The sequence below is a fragment of the Lygodium microphyllum genome, chromosome 24, assembly GCF_053477565.2.
Source record: "Lygodium microphyllum isolate KBCC chromosome 24, Lygodium_microphyllum_v1.1.10, whole genome shotgun sequence".
NCBI lineage: Eukaryota > Viridiplantae > Streptophyta > Polypodiopsida > Schizaeales > Lygodiaceae > Lygodium > Lygodium microphyllum.
Genome location: NC_141158.1, coordinates 8,717,815 through 8,734,656, shown reverse-complemented (window position 1 = coordinate 8,734,656; position 16,842 = coordinate 8,717,815). Strand labels below are relative to the sequence as shown.

At 43.2% G+C, this 16,842-nt stretch overlaps 1 protein-coding gene across 3 annotated transcripts; it reads left to right on the top strand.

Moving 5' to 3' along the window:
• Positions 1-2,438: 2,438 nt before the first annotated feature.
• On the top strand, positions 2,439-6,465 carry LOC148014828 (wall-associated receptor kinase-like 6). 3 transcript variants are annotated; one of them, XM_087665519.1, is made up of 4 exons: positions 2,440-3,253; positions 3,347-3,649; positions 3,768-3,968; positions 4,178-6,462. In XM_087665519.1, exons 1-4 carry the CDS (start codon positions 2,665-2,667, stop codon positions 5,299-5,301), a joined length of 2,217 nt encoding a protein of 738 aa, XP_087521645.1. In that variant the 5' UTR covers positions 2,440-2,664; the 3' UTR covers positions 5,302-6,462. The 3 variants fall into 3 exon arrangements, with proteins under 3 accessions (XP_087521646.1, XP_087521645.1, XP_087521644.1); XM_087665518.1 differs by having other exon boundaries at positions 2,441-3,649; positions 4,178-6,460; XM_087665520.1 differs by lacking the exon at positions 3,768-3,968 and having other exon boundaries at positions 2,439-3,649; positions 4,178-6,465.
• Positions 6,466-16,842: the final 10,377 nt, after the last annotated feature.

Genomic DNA, 16,842 nt, shown 5'->3' with positions numbered 1-16,842 from the left:
TATAATAACCAAAACACGCTCGTCACTTAGTGGCACCCCATCCACTCTTCAAAACATTGGCCCCCCTCCCTAGTGACTTATTGCATGTATATATGTGTAGCATTGGTGACATTGTGTTAGATGAATAGGCTAAGAAGTACTATGTATTGAATTTTTGGTGAGCAAATTATGGTAGCGGAGTAATGCAATTGCAATGATTTTTGAATGTATCAAAGGAGTGCCTTTGGTGCCCAAATTATTTATTTTGATATCATTGGTGCAATATTTATTTTTTAGTGTGCTTATACATGGGATTATTCACTATTGCTGTGAGGTAATTTTATTATGGCCTTATGTTAAGATATTTATCCTTTTAAGTTTAGAAATATGGTTTAGGACTTAGAAATTATTAGAAAAAACATCTCTTTCAAAAAAGGAAAGTAAACAATCTCAAAATGATACTTTTTAAAATTTTTGAGCACAAAAGGCAAAGAAATACAAATCATAAAATACATGCATGAGAGACTCGTGCTCACTCATATATGGGGGAAATTGTACCCATTATATGATTGTGAATAATTGCCTTTCTTATTGTCTTGCTCTCTAGTGATTTCTTACTTTGTGTTTAATTATTATTGAAGTACTATGAAGGTGGATGACAAAGTCCTCTCCAAATTTATATATATAAGATATATATGAGAGAGAGAGAGAGAGAGAGAGAGAGAGAGAGAGAGAGAGAGAGAGAGAGAGAGAGAGAGAGAGAGAGAGAGAGAGAGAGAGAGAGAGAGAGAGAGAGAGAGAGGGAGGGAGGGAGGGAGGGAGGGAGGGAGGGAGGGAGGGAGGGAGGGAGGGAGGGAGGGAGAGAGAGAGAGAGAGAGAGAGAGAGAGAGAGAGAGAGAGAGAGAGAGAGAGAGAGAGAGAGAGAGTGTGTGTGTGTGTGTGTGTGCACATGTAGATGTGCGTGTGTGTACCCCCCACCATTTCAAAAAACTCTTGCCCCCTAGAACCTTTCCCTAAAAACTCCAACCCTATGTCTGAATCCATTGTTTGAGAAACACTCACTCCCTCACAAGTACCCCATTCCACACCCACAAAAAGTGGTTGTGCTCCCCCCAATCTTGCAAAACCTAACCCCTCCATGAAATAAAAACCTTTGGCATCCCCAAGTGAAACCTTGGCCACACCAACAATAATAAAATCTTAGATCCTCTTGTGAAATTGTAACCATCCCCCAAATTTTATGCCAAAAATCATTTTCTTCCAAGCACCAACCGTGATAGTATTCCTTTGCCCTTCTTAAGTCAATATATCTACCTATAGGGGCTCTCATTTTCATATGCTTTGTTGGGATTATCTAGTACTAGAGTGGACCAAGTGGCTACATTTGTTGCTGAAGACTAGTATATACCCCTTAATGGGTGCCTCCCAAGTGCTGCAAGCAAGGATGTGTCCTGGTGTCTAATTTCCAACCCCCAAGCATTGGGAACACATGACAATGGTACAAGGATTTCATTCTACTTGGGGCTATTTTAGTGAAAAAATGCTTAGGATTTACTTGTTGAGTTAATGATTATAGATTACCTCATGCAAAGATGTTTATTATGATGGGCATGCTTATCTATTGACTATTATTGTTGACGCCTTCTCTCCATTGCTACTGGCAAGCCAAGTTGTAATTTTGGTACTAATAGGTCTATGTGTAACTTCCACATTATACTTGGAAGTACAACTATCTAGGTCATGGGATCTCACCTGAAACACAACCAATATGGCATAGGGAATCTAATGATCCTTAAACTCCCCTATTTGGCAATCTGGAATGCATCCTTTTCCATGTCACTAATGATGTAGATAAGGTTCAAAGGTTGAGTTGGTTAGATATACCACCAACACATGACAAGAACACGGTATTTCATTAGATATGGCAACATAGATGACAACCAGGTTATGCCTCGGACACTTGCAATATGCATTGGTTGCAAAGTTCTAACTTTCTTCTTGTGTATGGATACAAGTAATAGGTGCACCCTCTCCATATGAGTTTACATACCAAGTTCTACCAAAAGCTTTTTTGATTGTTCTTGAAGTTTGGAGGTCTTGAATCTTGGCCGTGCTAATATATTATTTGTATGTCTCGACATTGCATTATGAGATGACGATGATATATTTTAACCCATCTTAAACTTGTATCTTGGAATGTATGGATCTATCTTAGTCCTGTGCAAATTTTTGCTATTGCTTTGTTACAACAAGCACACACTTCTGGAACTTCCAAAGAAAAAAGTCTTAAGCTCTTGTTCACATTTGAGAGAGAGAGAGAGAGAGAGAGAGAGAGAGAGAGAGAGAAAGAGAGCTTGCTTGTGTGTGTGTGAGAGGTAAATTCGTACCTAGTGGACATACGAATCGGAAGAGTGATTATAAAAAAGATTAGAGGGCGGCAATTTTGGTTTTTGCTTGCAAGCATTACTTGCGGAGCTGCTAACGCTTTGGTAACTTCCTTTTGTTGCTGGTTAAGCGAATTCCCAGTCCAATGTAGATGCCGACATCGCCCGGGAGGTCCATCACATCACTCTCGGAAAGAACAGCACATGGCTAGATGCCCTGCTCAGTCTGATTTGGACTTGGGACATCGACACCACTCAGTCCTGATCCAATCCATGGGACCCCGAACACCATCGTCAAGCCATGACCGTCGATATCCCCTTCTTCTTCTCCTTCTCCTTCTCCTTCTCCTTGCTGATCATTTTCTTGATCGGGGATTTGAGCTCGCTAGCCTTCATCGCCTCCCATGCCGCCTGCAATTACACCGCACAGACCTGCGGCGGCATCGCCATACCCTACCCCTTCGGCATGACAGACGAATGCGGGCTTCCCGACTACCGCATCTCCTGCACGAATAGCTCGTCGGGGCAGGTTTTCCCAAGCATTATACCAGATGAACTTTTGCCTCTGCAGGTTCTGAGCTTCTCCACCGATTATCTCATCGTGAACTCTACGGATCTGAGAAGCATCGCATGTGGCAATCCTTTCAACGACACTGCCATCGAGGACTTCAAAACCCTCGGATTGAGACTTCAGAAGGGTATTGCCATCTCGTCTGATAATGCTTTTCTGGTGGTTGGATGTGATGTCGAAGGAATCTTCCGCCTGTTGCCGCCGCTCTCCATTGACTATATGCCAACACCGGACTTCTCTACCACCTGCTCGGAGCCCTGCACCTCCCTAGGTACACACGAAGAAATCAGAAATACCAGCTGCATAGTGCAGTTCCCAGGTACTGGCAGCAAAGCCCTAGAGTTTGAATCACTCTATGCATCATGGATGTCGACAGATAAAGCAAACGAGATTGTGTGTGGCTATTCAACAGTTTATCATGAAGGCTATTCACTTGCGGCAATTCCACCACCACCATCATCATCTTCTGTTGACCTCGATCAACGGTACACTGCATTGAAGTTCTCTTGGGGCCTTACGATCGACAGTCCAGGCTACAACTGTAGCAATCTTTCCGCTTATCCTGGTTATGCCTGTGCAGAGCACTCAGATTGTATAGATGTGCCCGACATTGAGCTAACATCAGATGCACATCCAAAACTCTCTGATGGTTATGCTTGTAAATGTGCTCAAGGATACCGTGGAGATGGCTACAGAAATGGAACCCAGTGTCAAGGTTTGTTCAATAACCATGTCACAGCATGAAGCACACATCCTGTCTGAGTGTTATTGTGTGGAATTTGGGATTTGAGTTTGTCTTCACAGATACTCAGCTAAAATAGTGATTTGTGTAGACATAGATGAATGCTTGGAAGGCCTGGATAACTGCATCAAAGATCCAAGATTTCGTGTTTGCATCAACACACCTGGAAGCTTTGTTTGTGGCTGCTTGGCTGGTTCTAAAGGAAATGGTGTGGACATTCACAGTCCATTTGGCACCGGCTGCACAGTAGAGCTTCCAAGGAGGTTGACCAAAACTGTGTACATCTTAACAGGTAAACATTGTGCATTGGTAGATGAGCTCTCTGTTGAGCATTGCGTAATGATGCTGTATAGCCTCTGCATGGAAGGGTGTTTATGACTGGCTGTGAAGGTGCCTCATTTACAATAATTGAGCTACTACAGATCATATCCATGTGTGTGAGGCAGAAGAAATTGCGGATGTGTGTAAGTTCTTACATCATCTGCTGTCTCGTTTACACAGGTGCTTTAGGATCTGCCTTTGGAGTGGCTTCCCTTTGCCTTCTTCTTGCCTGGTGTTGGGTCTCCTACAAATCTAAGCAGAAAAAAGCAATGTACTTCAAAGTGAATGGTGGCTTCATGCTCCAGAAGTACATAGTCTCTTCCTCTACATTAGGCAGGAACGTACCAAGGCTGTTCTCAGAGGAAGAGCTTAGAAAAGCCACTCAAAACTTTGCAGGCCATCTGAAATTAGGTAGTGGTGGTCATGGCATTGTCTACAAAGGTCATTTGAAGGATGGCACAATAGCAGCCATCAAAAAGTGTTTCCATTACAACCAAGATTCAGCTAATCAGTTCATCAATGAGATCATTATCCTCTCCCAAGTCAATCACACGAACATTGTCCGTGTACTGGGCTGTTGCTTGGAGACGCAATCCCCCCTTCTGGTATACGAGTATGTGTCTAATGGCACTCTTTATGATCATTTGCACCATGATGTGCAGCTAAATGCTACTCAACCAGATGTTAAGCAGCCACCTCAACGTGATTTTGTATGTCTGGGATGGGAGAGCAGGCTAAGAATAGCAGTTGAATGTGCGGAAGCACTAGCATATCTCCACTCATCTCTTTCTACCCCAGTTTTGCATGGGGACATCAAATCCTCCAACATTCTATTAGATAGAACCCTCACTCCAAAGTTATGTGATTTTGGCATTTCTCGCTTGATCCCAGGCAATCAGACTCATGTGTCTACCCTCTTCCGAGGCACCTTAGGTTATGTTGACCCTGAATATTTTAAGGTACACCACCTTAATGACAAGAGTGACGTCTACAGCTTTGGGGTGCTCTTGTTGGAACTAGTTACAGCACTAAAACCTATGAACTCAGAGGTTCAAGCAACTGAGCAATCACGACATCTGGACCTGAGCACCCTCTGCATTAGTGCCCTGCAGTCGGGTGATCTCTCCAAAGTCATAGATCATAGACTGGAAGCCCGTGAGAACTCCTCCATGATGCTGTCAATTTCCCGGGTTATGACTCTAGCATCCTCTAGTGTTCAGGCAGAAGCGAGCAAGAGGCCAACAATGAGGGAACTTCTCCAAAGTCTCATATGGATCAAGGCATTGTGGCATCAAGATGTGTAAACACGTGGCATCTGTCGATGACGATGCTCCCCGGTAACACTGAAAGAAGCTAATGTGAAAGCACCATGGTTATGACTCAAGGAACAGAAATTGGAAGATCATGATGTCATCTGGATACCCTTGTGCAAATTATCTCCCTTGCCACCGGTTCATGCAAGTGTGCACAACTTGACGTGAATGTGCACACACATGCATCCGTTGCTGTAGTTAAAATAGGTACATGCTCGTGGTCGTGATAACTCTGATTTTTGCATGAGTTTGTACATGGTAGAGAGGCTAAAACCATGACTGTAGCCTTAACACAAGCATTGCTATAGTCAAAAAACATATGTGCTATTGGTCGACAACTTTGATTTATTTATGAGCTTTTAGGCGCTAAAAGATATTTTAATATATTAAAGAATATTGGTGGCTACAAAAATAGAGAACATTAGGCAGAAGTTTGCAGCACAACTGCCAGTTCCCTTTTACTAATTCTTCCAAACATGCAAGACTGACTGAGAAACCATTTCACTTTAGATAGTATGTCTTTCCATTTAACATCAATATCTAGGCCTGCAAACACTCTACTAGTTCTAGCTTCCCATGAAGATTCCATAGTGAAAACTCTAGCAACATGCATGCCAAGCAGCATAGCACCTTTTGCAATGTGATATTGGTCAAAAATCACAAACAAAACATCTTCTTGATCTTCTTTCCTTTGGCGTAGATTGTGGAATCTGTTGCCAAACACATCCGTCCCAAAAGATGTGGCGAAGTGTCTTTTCTTGACCATCATTTGTTGACCCTATCAACTTCAGAACTTTGCTGGCATCCAATATTGAAGGATTTCTTCAGAACATAAGTTTTCAGTACTGAAATACTGCTTTGCAATAATGGCATTCTACTTGTTTCCGTAATTTGCAACCTAGTGAATTTCCATGCTAGTTTGCAAGTTGGAGTGAGATCGTGTATTTTTATGGTTTCCTTAAAAGATAGCAGACCATCTCTTGGCTTATACCAATGACTAACTTTAAATACACCTTTCTTTGCAAGTGTTTTCCCTCTTCTGGGTCAGAATAAATGTGATGGAGGGAATTACGCTCCAAGACTAGAAAACATTCTCATTGCTATCAAAACCATGATGTCCTTGTGCTTGCATGATAGGCCATGGTTCTTGATGTTCCCAGCATTCTCCAAGAAGCTTCATTTTGGCTTTCTTTGATTCAACTGCTATGTCAAGTGATATGAGGTCCCTCTTATCCTCCTCTTTCTGAAGGCATGAAATAGCAATTGGTGACATATATCTTCCCTTGGCTTCTTTCCTCCATAGAAATTTGCCCATCAAGCTATGCCAAACTTTCTATAAAGTGGAATTCCAAGAGGAGAGGAAGATAAAACCTCAGGGCTGGGAAGATAAAGGTCTTCAAGATCTTTAATCTAACATCAAAGGGCCAGGATGTAGTATTCGAGTTGTTGATTTTCTTAATCACTTGACCCTTCCAACACAAACCAGTGAGAAACTCCTTTGTAACAATAATCAAGGAGGATTTGTTCATGTTGATTTTTAGCCAGGTTGGCTTTTCCTACCAGGTCAAAACCTGGAGAGCTTTGTCAACATTGGATTTAGCTACTTTTAGTATCCTAAAGAGGTCATCCGCATAGCCCTAGTTGATAAGATGCCTATCTTTGTACTTTAGCTCTTGGATTTCTTCATCCTTTGCCAGTGAATCCAATAGATAGCAGAGAGGATGTGTACCCAACGTGAAAAGCATTGGACTAAGACGGAAACCTTGTTTGACCCCTCTCTGTATGGCAGTAAGTGAGCCATTAATTGAGATCCTCGCGTAAGCATCACTACCAAGCATGAACGGAAGGTCTGCAACCCTTCTGTCAAAACAGCATAATCTAAGGTACTTCCAGCTTATTGTCTATCAAAACCCATGTACAACATTGTCTATCAAAGATCTCCCCTTTCAAAAACCATATTGACATCTGTTGACCACTTTTTGCATGATTGGAGCCATCCTTAAGACCATGGCTTCAGTAAAAAAAATTGTAAGCAATGCCTAATAGAGAAATTGGCCTCTAGTGGGAAGGCTCTAAGCACTGAATTTGCTTGGGTAGCAATGCAATTAGACATTCTTTCCATGAGGCAGGTAATTGACCCTTACTCTAGCATTCATTGATCATGATTGTCATAATCCCTTTCAGATTGTCCCAGAATTCAATAGCCATTTCATCAGTGATACCATCGTATCCTGGCAATTTTCTTTGGCCCAGAGATGCCAAAGCCTTGGTGATTTCCTCACTTGAAAATTCCATTGGCAAGTACTCATTTATGTCAGGATTGATGACCTTGTCAACAAAGTGAATGAAGCTTTGGTTGCTGTACCTGAGTTGTAAGTGCCAGCAAACCTTCTTTCATCTTCGTCCTTTTCAAACCTCTGATGAACAGAGGATCCAGAATTAACCTTATGTTAAACTATAGATTGATCTTTTCTGGTTCCCTGAGCAGAGCTGCGTGATTTATAGATTGCGCCCTCTTCACAAGCTGGACTTCATCATCACCCAATTTCCTGGGCCAGACATACATCCACATTTCCACCAGCACTTTCTCTGCCCAGGTTAACACAAATTCAGCACAGAGCCTAGCAAATGGTTAGACAAAAGGACAAAAGGCAATTATGATCAACTCTCAATTCCATGACTGCAGGCATCCAGATTCCATCCTCCGAACCATACCATCTATCGAGCTTGGCCCAATAGCCAGGGGAGCTCAAAGAGTTATATGTGAGCCACCTTCTTTCCCCACCAACAAAGTCATGCACATCAACTAGTCCGAGATGGTTTTCAACATTCGCCCACTTCTCTAATTCACCTCCATGGATTAGAGAGGCCTTGGTGGAGGCATCTTGTGTTGAGCTAAAATATGCATTACTTGCTGATTAGCCTCTTAAATAGCCCCAAAACACACTAAAAATGCTCTTTTAGAGTAAAACCCTAAAACGAGGAGCGGTTTGACAGAGTTCAATGGAAACCCTAAAACGAGGAGCGGTTCGAGAAAGTGTAGTGGAAACCCTAATTTTTGGGGCGCCTTTCCACATCTATAAATAGACAGGCTACCCCCGTTCAGCAATCATCCTTGTTTTGCAGGTTACACCAGCCCACACACCCTTTGCTGCTGTTGGTGCCCAGTTTCCAGCCTGCAACCTGTCTCCATCTGCTGTCCAGCCATCATCGACTGCACCCACATCATCTTCAGCCTGTCCATTGCTGTAGGCGACTGCTCCAAACTGTCCCAGACTGCTGTTCAGCCTGCTGTCCATTATCTCCAGGGTCAGCCAGCCTGCGTTTTCAGCATTGTAGGCCCTGACACTCTCAGACACTGTTTCAGCCTGCTGTTTACAGCAGACTATGCACAGTTTCCAGCCCTCAATCGGTGGTACACTGCTGCGTTTACCTGTTTCCGACCTCCAGACTGCTGCGTTTTGGTGACCAGCCTACTGCCATTCACTATTCAGCACTCCTACACTCCGACTGGTGGTCACAGACTTGGGATCCGTCTTTGATGGACGTCACACTCCGACATTGCTCTGCCCTTGAGCACATTGTACACTCTTACATTCATTTACAACATTCATTCACTTCAGAGTTGTGTTCTCTCTCTCCCTTCTTCTGTTTGAGTTTTGAGTTTTGCATTTAGGATTTGAGTTTTGCCCTCTGTGTCTGTGTCTGTGTCTTTGAGTTTCTGACTTGGTTGTACACTCCGTGTGTCCTCAGTGCAAACCCTAGCACTCTTCTTTACATGGTATCAGAGTCGGTGCTCTTGTAAAGAGTATCCTGCAGATATTGTTGAGAGCTAATCTTTGTGCAAGGCACACAATACGACTTGTAACCGAATCACAATGTCCTAGACACCTTCTTCTCCAGTTCCTATGATGTCTTATCAGGCTTTTCCATCATTGGAGGCCCTGAGATGGCATTATGGACTCCGTGAGGAGGACGGCACTCCACCTTCACCAGATTTCACTAACATGACAGAGGAGAACTTTGAGGAGTATTATCACAACAAGTATGGTGATGTTTATATCTCTCCTATCAGTTTTGCTACCACATCCGGACCGGTTGGTGAGGCTGGCCACCTCTTCGATCATGGAGGACATACGGCATTCGAAACGTCTGACGATTCATCTTCATCATCTCCGCCAGGTCCAATGTCAGGTTTGTACAATTCTTTTGTGTTGCGTGAATCAAAACCCTCACCTGTTTCTTCTTTTGAAGTACAAGATCTGGATGGCTTTGCGTATGTGAACTTCAATAGAGGGGGCTTACGAAGCAGACGAAATTCAGGTACATCTACAACTTCTGTTTCATTTGAGCATATTACACACACTTCTCACTTTTCTTCCATCCCACCCTCTTCTATATCACACCTCTCATCATCTTTCCAAAACCTTGGATTACACTCCACATCTGCATCACACACCCTAGGGGTTGGATCTTCCATCTCCACTCCCAACACCTTTTCCTTCTCCATCCCATTCTCTGTCAGGATTGTGGGAGAGAAGGAAGGAGTCTCACTTGTAGCTTTCTCGCTTGCACAATGGGGGAATACACACAAAGGTGGAGGCTGAAAATAGTTTTCCTCTTCTTAGTTGTGTAAGCCAAAAAGAACTCTAGTACATAGAAATAGAAGAACCCTATATATGGGTCTCAAAACCAAACTCAACTAACTAAGGTGGCATACTAACTGAGCCACGAACTAGAGTAGATAATGATAGCTGTCATCTAGCTATTATTCATGGGCAGTGTACCAACCGCATCTGCAACTGACAAGTCGGTGACATAAATGCACAACGGTCACCCTGGCATATCACGAGTGGAGCTCGATATCTCAACACTCCCCCTCGAGCTCAATCCCAATTCCTATACACCAAGCAGGTCTCTGAACTTGCGCAGCTTCTCTGCGCCCAATGCCTTCGTGAATATGTCAGCTACCTGATCCTCTGTGCTGACATAAACTAGATCAATAAGACCTAGTAAAACCCTCTTCTGCATATAGTGATAATGCACCTCAATGTGCTTTGTTCTAGCATGATAGACTGGGTTATTTGCCAAGTGTATACTATTCATGTTGTCACAATAAATGACAACTGGCCCATCTGTAGGCTGATGCATATCATAAAGTAGCTTATGCAACCAAGCTACTTCACATGCAGCCATTGCTGCACCCCTGTACTCAACCTCTGTGCTCGACAAGGCAACTGTAGGTTGTTTCTTGCTGCTCCAAGTGACTGCAGCACTCCCAAAAGAGAACACATATCCACTGGTAGATCGTTTATCAGAAATACTACCAGCTTAATCAGCATCAGTGTATCCATGCAACTGTATCTGAACCCCAGTCTCATAAAATAGTCCATACTGCAATGTGGACTTCACATACCTGAGTATGCGTCTAGCCACATCTAAATGCGGTTTCCTTGGAGCCAGTAGAAACTGACTTACCAATCCAACAGCATAGCTCAAATCTGGCCTGGTAATAGTCATATAAATCAAACTTCCTACTATGCGTCTGTACATAGTAGGGTCTTCCAGAAGCTCACCTGCATCTGCGCTCAGCTTCACATTCTGCTCCAAAGGAACTGAAATAGGCTTACAGCCTGTCATCCCATATTTGGACAGCATGTCCAATCCATACTGCCTCTGCAAGAGCCGTATCCCACTTGGTGATCTAATCACCTCAATGCCCAAGAAATAACGCAGCTCTCCCAAATCCTTCATCTCAAACTTCTGCTTCAATAGCATTTTCACATGAAGGATATCTTCATCACTGTCACCTGTCATAATCAAATCATCAACATAAATGACAAGTAGCATAATACATTTCTTTGTTTTTCTCACATAAAGTGAGAAATCTGCCTTGGAAATCTGAAAGCCAATAGTGACAAGATACTGTCCTATCTTGTCAGACTATGCTCTAGGTGCTTGCTTCAAGCCATACAAGGTTTTCTTCAACCTACAAATAAACTCAGGATGAACAGCATGCACATAACCTGGTGGCTGCTCCATATAGACCTCTTCTTGCAAATCACCATGCAAGAAGGCATTCTTTACATTCATCTGATGTAAACCATCCCTTTGATGCAGCCATAGTAATGACTGCTCTTACGGTTGCCATCCTTGCAACCGGACTGAATGTTTCTTCATAATCAATGCCATATGTTTGTGCATACCCCTTGACTACTAATCTTGCCTTGTATCTATTCACAGAACCATCTGCATTGTGTTTCACCTTATAAACCCACTTACAACCAATTGCATTCTTATCTTTAGGCAAAGGTACCAATTCCCATGTAGCATTTGCTTCCAAGGCATCCATTTTTTCATCCATGGCTTTCTCCCATTTTTCTTTTCCCATGGCTTGCTCAAAAGAAGTGGGTTCTGGTTCCTGTATCACTTTGATCATATATGCATAGTGAATGGCTGTAAATCCATCATATTTCAGCCTATCCACAGGATACCTAACTCTGGTAGACCTGCGCAAAGTAGGTTCACTCCCAGGTGCTCTCAAAACATCCATGGTCTTCCTTACTCCAGGTGTAACAATAGAAGGAATACCCAACTCATCATCAATGCTCTGTTTTGAGCCACTGGATTCACCATCCACATAAGAGTGGCGTGCATTCACATCAAACATGGGCTGATCTACCTTCTCTTTTCCTTTTCGTGATACCTGTATACCACTATTTGCATTGCTTTGAGAAGATTCTCCTGATCTCAATCTGCCTGTCCATGGCGAAGAATGTGAACCACTCCTAGAGGATACTCCAGGTCCACTAATATCTTGTGACTGTTGCTGTGAATTCTGTGCAGCATTACCATTTTGTGCATCTACATTATCAATCACATTTACTGGTTTATACCAGCTACTCATCTCATAAAAAACAACATCTCTGCTCACTGTAAATTTACGAGTAGAAGGGTTATAGCATCTATACCCTTTTTGCTGCAGAGAGTAACCAATAAAGATGCACTTCTCAGCTTTTGGATCCAACTTGGATCTCAACTCATCTGGCACATGAACATAGGCAATGCAACAAAAAATTTTCAAATGAGAAATATCCGGTTTCCTACCAGTATACCTCTCCTCTGGAGTTATCCCATGTATTGCTGCAGTGGGAGTCCTGTTCATTATGTAGACTGCTGTAGCAACTGCTTCAGCCCAGTAAAAATCTGGCAAGTCTTTTTCATTGAGCATGGCACGAGATACCTCTCCAATATGCCTGTTTTTCCTTTCTGCAATTCCATTTTGTTGTGGGGTATGACTGCATGAATATTGCTGCTTTATGCCATGCTCCTGCAATAACCTTGCAAACTCATTTGAGAGGTACTCTCTCTCTCCATCTGACCTTAGGCATTTTATTTGCAGGCCTGTTTCTTTTTCAACCATAGCTTTAAGAGTTTTGAAATGCCCAAAAACTTCACTTTTCTTTTTCATGAAATACACCCAAACTTTTCTGCTATAGTCATCAATAAAAGTGACAAAATAATTACAGCCTCCAAGAGATGCAGCTTTAGTAGTCCACACATCAGAGTGGATTAATTCCAATGGCTTCTTACTCTCTTGAACATGTCTAGGAAATGGTTTCCTTGCTTGTTTTCCAAATTGACAGGCTTCACATACCTTATGCATTTCTGCAACCTTGAATTTAGGCAATCCTGCAACAATATTTTGGGCCTGCATTGATTTAAGTCACTGTACATTAACATGACCAATGCGTTTATGCCAGATATCAATATCTGCAACTACACCGGTCCCATGTGCAAACATTCCTGCACTCAATTCAGGTATGTCTGCATCCAACGTAAACATTCTGCCCCTCTTATTTCCTTTTGCTATCAAGCGATCTTTATTTTTCATATCCTCAACAAAGCATCCATGAGGATTAAATCTGACCTGCAAGCCCTGCTCAACCATTTGACCAACAGAAACCAGATTCTTGGTGATATTCGGGACATGAAATACATCGGACATGTATTTCTTTTTCCCATTCTGCATAGACAAAGGAAATTTTTCAATCTGCACAATAGGATGTGCAGTATCATCACCAGTCTCCACAAATCCTGGTTTTTCCATTTTCCTTGCATCCTCCATCCATTCTGCATGACCTGTCATGTGGTTTGATGCACCTGAGTCAACATACCATACATCGTTGCTTTCTTCTGCACTTGTCACAGAATTGTTCATGTGTTGCACCATAAACAAATGCTCATTTTTGTCATTACCCTGTCTACTAGAAGATGCATAATTCCCTTGTTGCAGTTTTCCATTCATGATGTCATTATGCTTTTTATAGCAGTCTTTAGCCATATGACCCATTTTACCACAGTAGTAGCATTCAACATTACTGTTTGCATTTTGGCATCTTTGCCATCCACCATGACCTCTTTGGCTCCCCCTGCCTCTAGAGTTACCACGTCCTCCTCCATAGGACTGGTTTTCTTGAGTTTGCTGCATATTCTGATTTCTACCACGGCCTCCAGATCGGCCTCCTCTACCTCTGTCTCTACCTCTTCTAGCATTTGAATAGAAGACAGCTTCTTTTGAAGTTCCTCCTGAAGAAGATGCACCACCATTTCTCTGCTCCTCAGAAATTAGAAGAGCAATCAACTCCTCAAAATCAGAAAATCTTTCACGGACGGAAATGGATGCTCGGAACTGTGCATAATCCTTTCCTAGATCATTCAAGGTCACGGAAACTAAATTATCATCTTCCATTGGCGACCCAATGGAAGCAAGTGCATCTGCGATCTTCTTCACCTTCATGTAGTAGTCATTGATGCTCATACTTTCTCTTTGCACATTGAGCAACTCTTGCTTGAGCTGCATTTTCCTGGCTTGCGTATTTGTGCTATACATTTTTGATAGAGTATCCCATGCCTCCTTTGGCGTACTTGCATCCTGAATATGCACAATCGTAGAGTCTGAAATACTGATAGACAGCCAATATATAACTTTTCTGGCTCTCTCATGCCATGCTTTAAATGCCTGCATTTGCTGTTGATTGGGAATATCAGGAAGAACTGGTTCTTCTTCATTTCTTGCAACAAATTCCCAATATCCTTTTCCCATAAGGAAATTTGTCATTCTAAACTTCCATGCTTGGAAGTTGTTCTTGTCAAGCTTTTCAGTGACAATCTGTGAAAGAGAATCAAACGCCATTACAGAATACTGCAAAAAATTCTGTCACTGCAAAAAACACAGCTTCAGCCTCACAGGGCATATACTGCCCTCTTGCCACACCGCGAAGGGCGTCTCAATCTGAGACAATGCACTCCTGCACTTTTCGGCTGTGCTACTTGCAGAGACTTGCTCCCAAACCATAAAAATGAAAGCAACACTGGTCCTCTTACCAGAACACCGCGAACTTGGTCTGCTTTCTTGAGCTCCTTACCACGAACAAGGCTCTGATACCATATCAGGATTGTGGGAGAGAAGGAAGGAGTCTCACTTGTAGCTTTCTCACTTGCACAACGGGGGAATACACACAAAGGTGGAGGCTGAAAACAGTTTTCCTCTTCTTAGTTGTGTAAGCCAAAAAGAACTCTAGTACATAGAAATAGAAGAACCCTATATATGGGTCTTAAAACCAAACTCAACTAACTAAGGTGGCATACTAACTGAGCCACGAACTAGAGTAGATAAGGATAGCTGTCATCTAGCTATTATTCATGGGCGGTGTACCAACCGCATCTGCAACTGACAAGTCGGTGACATAAATGCACAACGGTCACCCTGGCATATCACGAGTGGAGCTCGATATCTCAACATTCTCTACCTCTTTGCACCATGGTACTTCGTTAGGGGGAATGCCACCCTTTAACACAATGTCTCTCACCTTTCATTAAACGAGCACACCCATCACTCCTGGGTCGACTGTGATGGGCATCCCCCTCACTATCCCCAGCTTCACATTTCCCATGACCACTCATACACAGGGGTTTCCATCCTCAGCTTATGGTGCGTCTTCACACTCTCCTTGGGTTAAACCTCATGTCGCTACCATGCCCATGCCTAGTCAGCCCATCCCTACCTATGGATCCACCTTGCACACTACCTGCATGCTTGGTGGGCAATCTGGGGCCCATTCCCAAGTGTACTCCACTTCCCCATCCTACCCCCACTAGACTTTTTCACACTATCCATCTCCGAGCACTACCACTCCTGTTGCAACGGCCAAGAATGCCTTCATGGATAAGACACATTTTAACGGGTCAAATTTCACTACTTGGTCGAATTTCATGCAACAAGTACTTGAGTCTCAGGGTCTTTGAGACCTCGTCATTGGTCTAGAGCCTATGCCGGGCCCTCGATTAGCTCACCTTGACTACATCCATCAATGGAGAGTCCACAATGCTACAGCCAATGTTGAGTTGATGCAATGATTGTTTCTTGAGTTTCACTCTCAGTTGCAGCACTTCCCGCTCATGTTAGAGTGTGGGAGTCACCTTCTCGATCACTATGCAGCTCGTGATCGTACTCGGCGCATCAATCTCGACTTTGAGCTTCACGAGCTCTCTCTTAAGGAAGGGAATGATCTGAAAGTCAAGTTGGTTGACTATAGGCAGTTACTTGCCGAGTTTGCCACTACTGGCTCTCCAAAGTCAGATGACGATCAGGTTACATTCTTCTTGAATAAGTTGCCTGCAAAATACTTCAATTTCATTCAACACATCATCTCCCAATCTTGATTTCCAATCTTCTACGAGTTTGAGTGCCAGTTCTTGTATTACGCAAGGCTGCATGATCAAGTCCACAAGAAATCCTCATCATAGCCTTATTCAGAGCAGAGGGGGTTGGTTGCTTCTTCTTCGGGAGGGAAAACCACTAGTGGCAAGAACTCGGTAGATGTGAAGGCAAGCCAATCAAAGGGTGACTCCTCTTCCTACGATGGAACCAAAGAATCAAGATCTATTTGGCAGCAACTCCCTAAGAAAAACCAGTTTTGCACACACTGCCAAAGAGCAGGCCATGTGGATGAGGAGTGTCGCTCCAAGGCCCAAGGTCTTCCACCTAAAAAGCCTCAGCAGACCGTTGCGACTTCACAGTCCAGTAGGGCTACGCCTTCTGTTGCTGCCCCATCTGCTCCTCCAGCCCCCACAGCGCTGCTGGACATGTGGCACCCGGACAGGCTCAGTGACCATCCTTCTCTACTTCTGAAGGATTGGTTGATTGGTCTGCAAGTTCCGATCACGTTGCACTTCATGCATCTATCTCACCTTCCTCCCCACCTCGTCAGGCGTTCTCTTGGCAAAGCCCTGCTACCTGGACGTACGCGATGGTGGCCACCTTCTTAGACTAGCATGTCTCTAGGTCCTTTCAAATACCCTAGGTTAGTCTAGCATTCATTTTTCACATTCTTAGAGTCGATCCCATAGGATTTTTGTCTCTACGTTTTAAGACTTCCATTGCATTTACTCACACATACATACACCTTTGCATCTTTGCACTTATTCCTTCAGTTAGCTTTTCATTTTAGTTTAGTTTTGTTTTTGGAG

Bases quoted from the DNA above. Each gene is read 5' to 3' on its own strand.
- LOC148014828 (XM_087665518.1), top strand. From the start codon at position 2,665: ATGACCGTCGATATCCCCTTCTTCTTCTCCTTCTCCTTCTCCTTCTCC. The intron at 3,650-3,767 runs GTTTGTTCAATA...TGATTTGTGTAG, and splicing joins AAATGGAACCCAGTGTCAAG to ACATAGATGAATGCTTGGAA. The intron at 3,969-4,177 runs GTAAACATTGTG...TCGTTTACACAG, and splicing joins AACTGTGTACATCTTAACAG to GTGCTTTAGGATCTGCCTTT.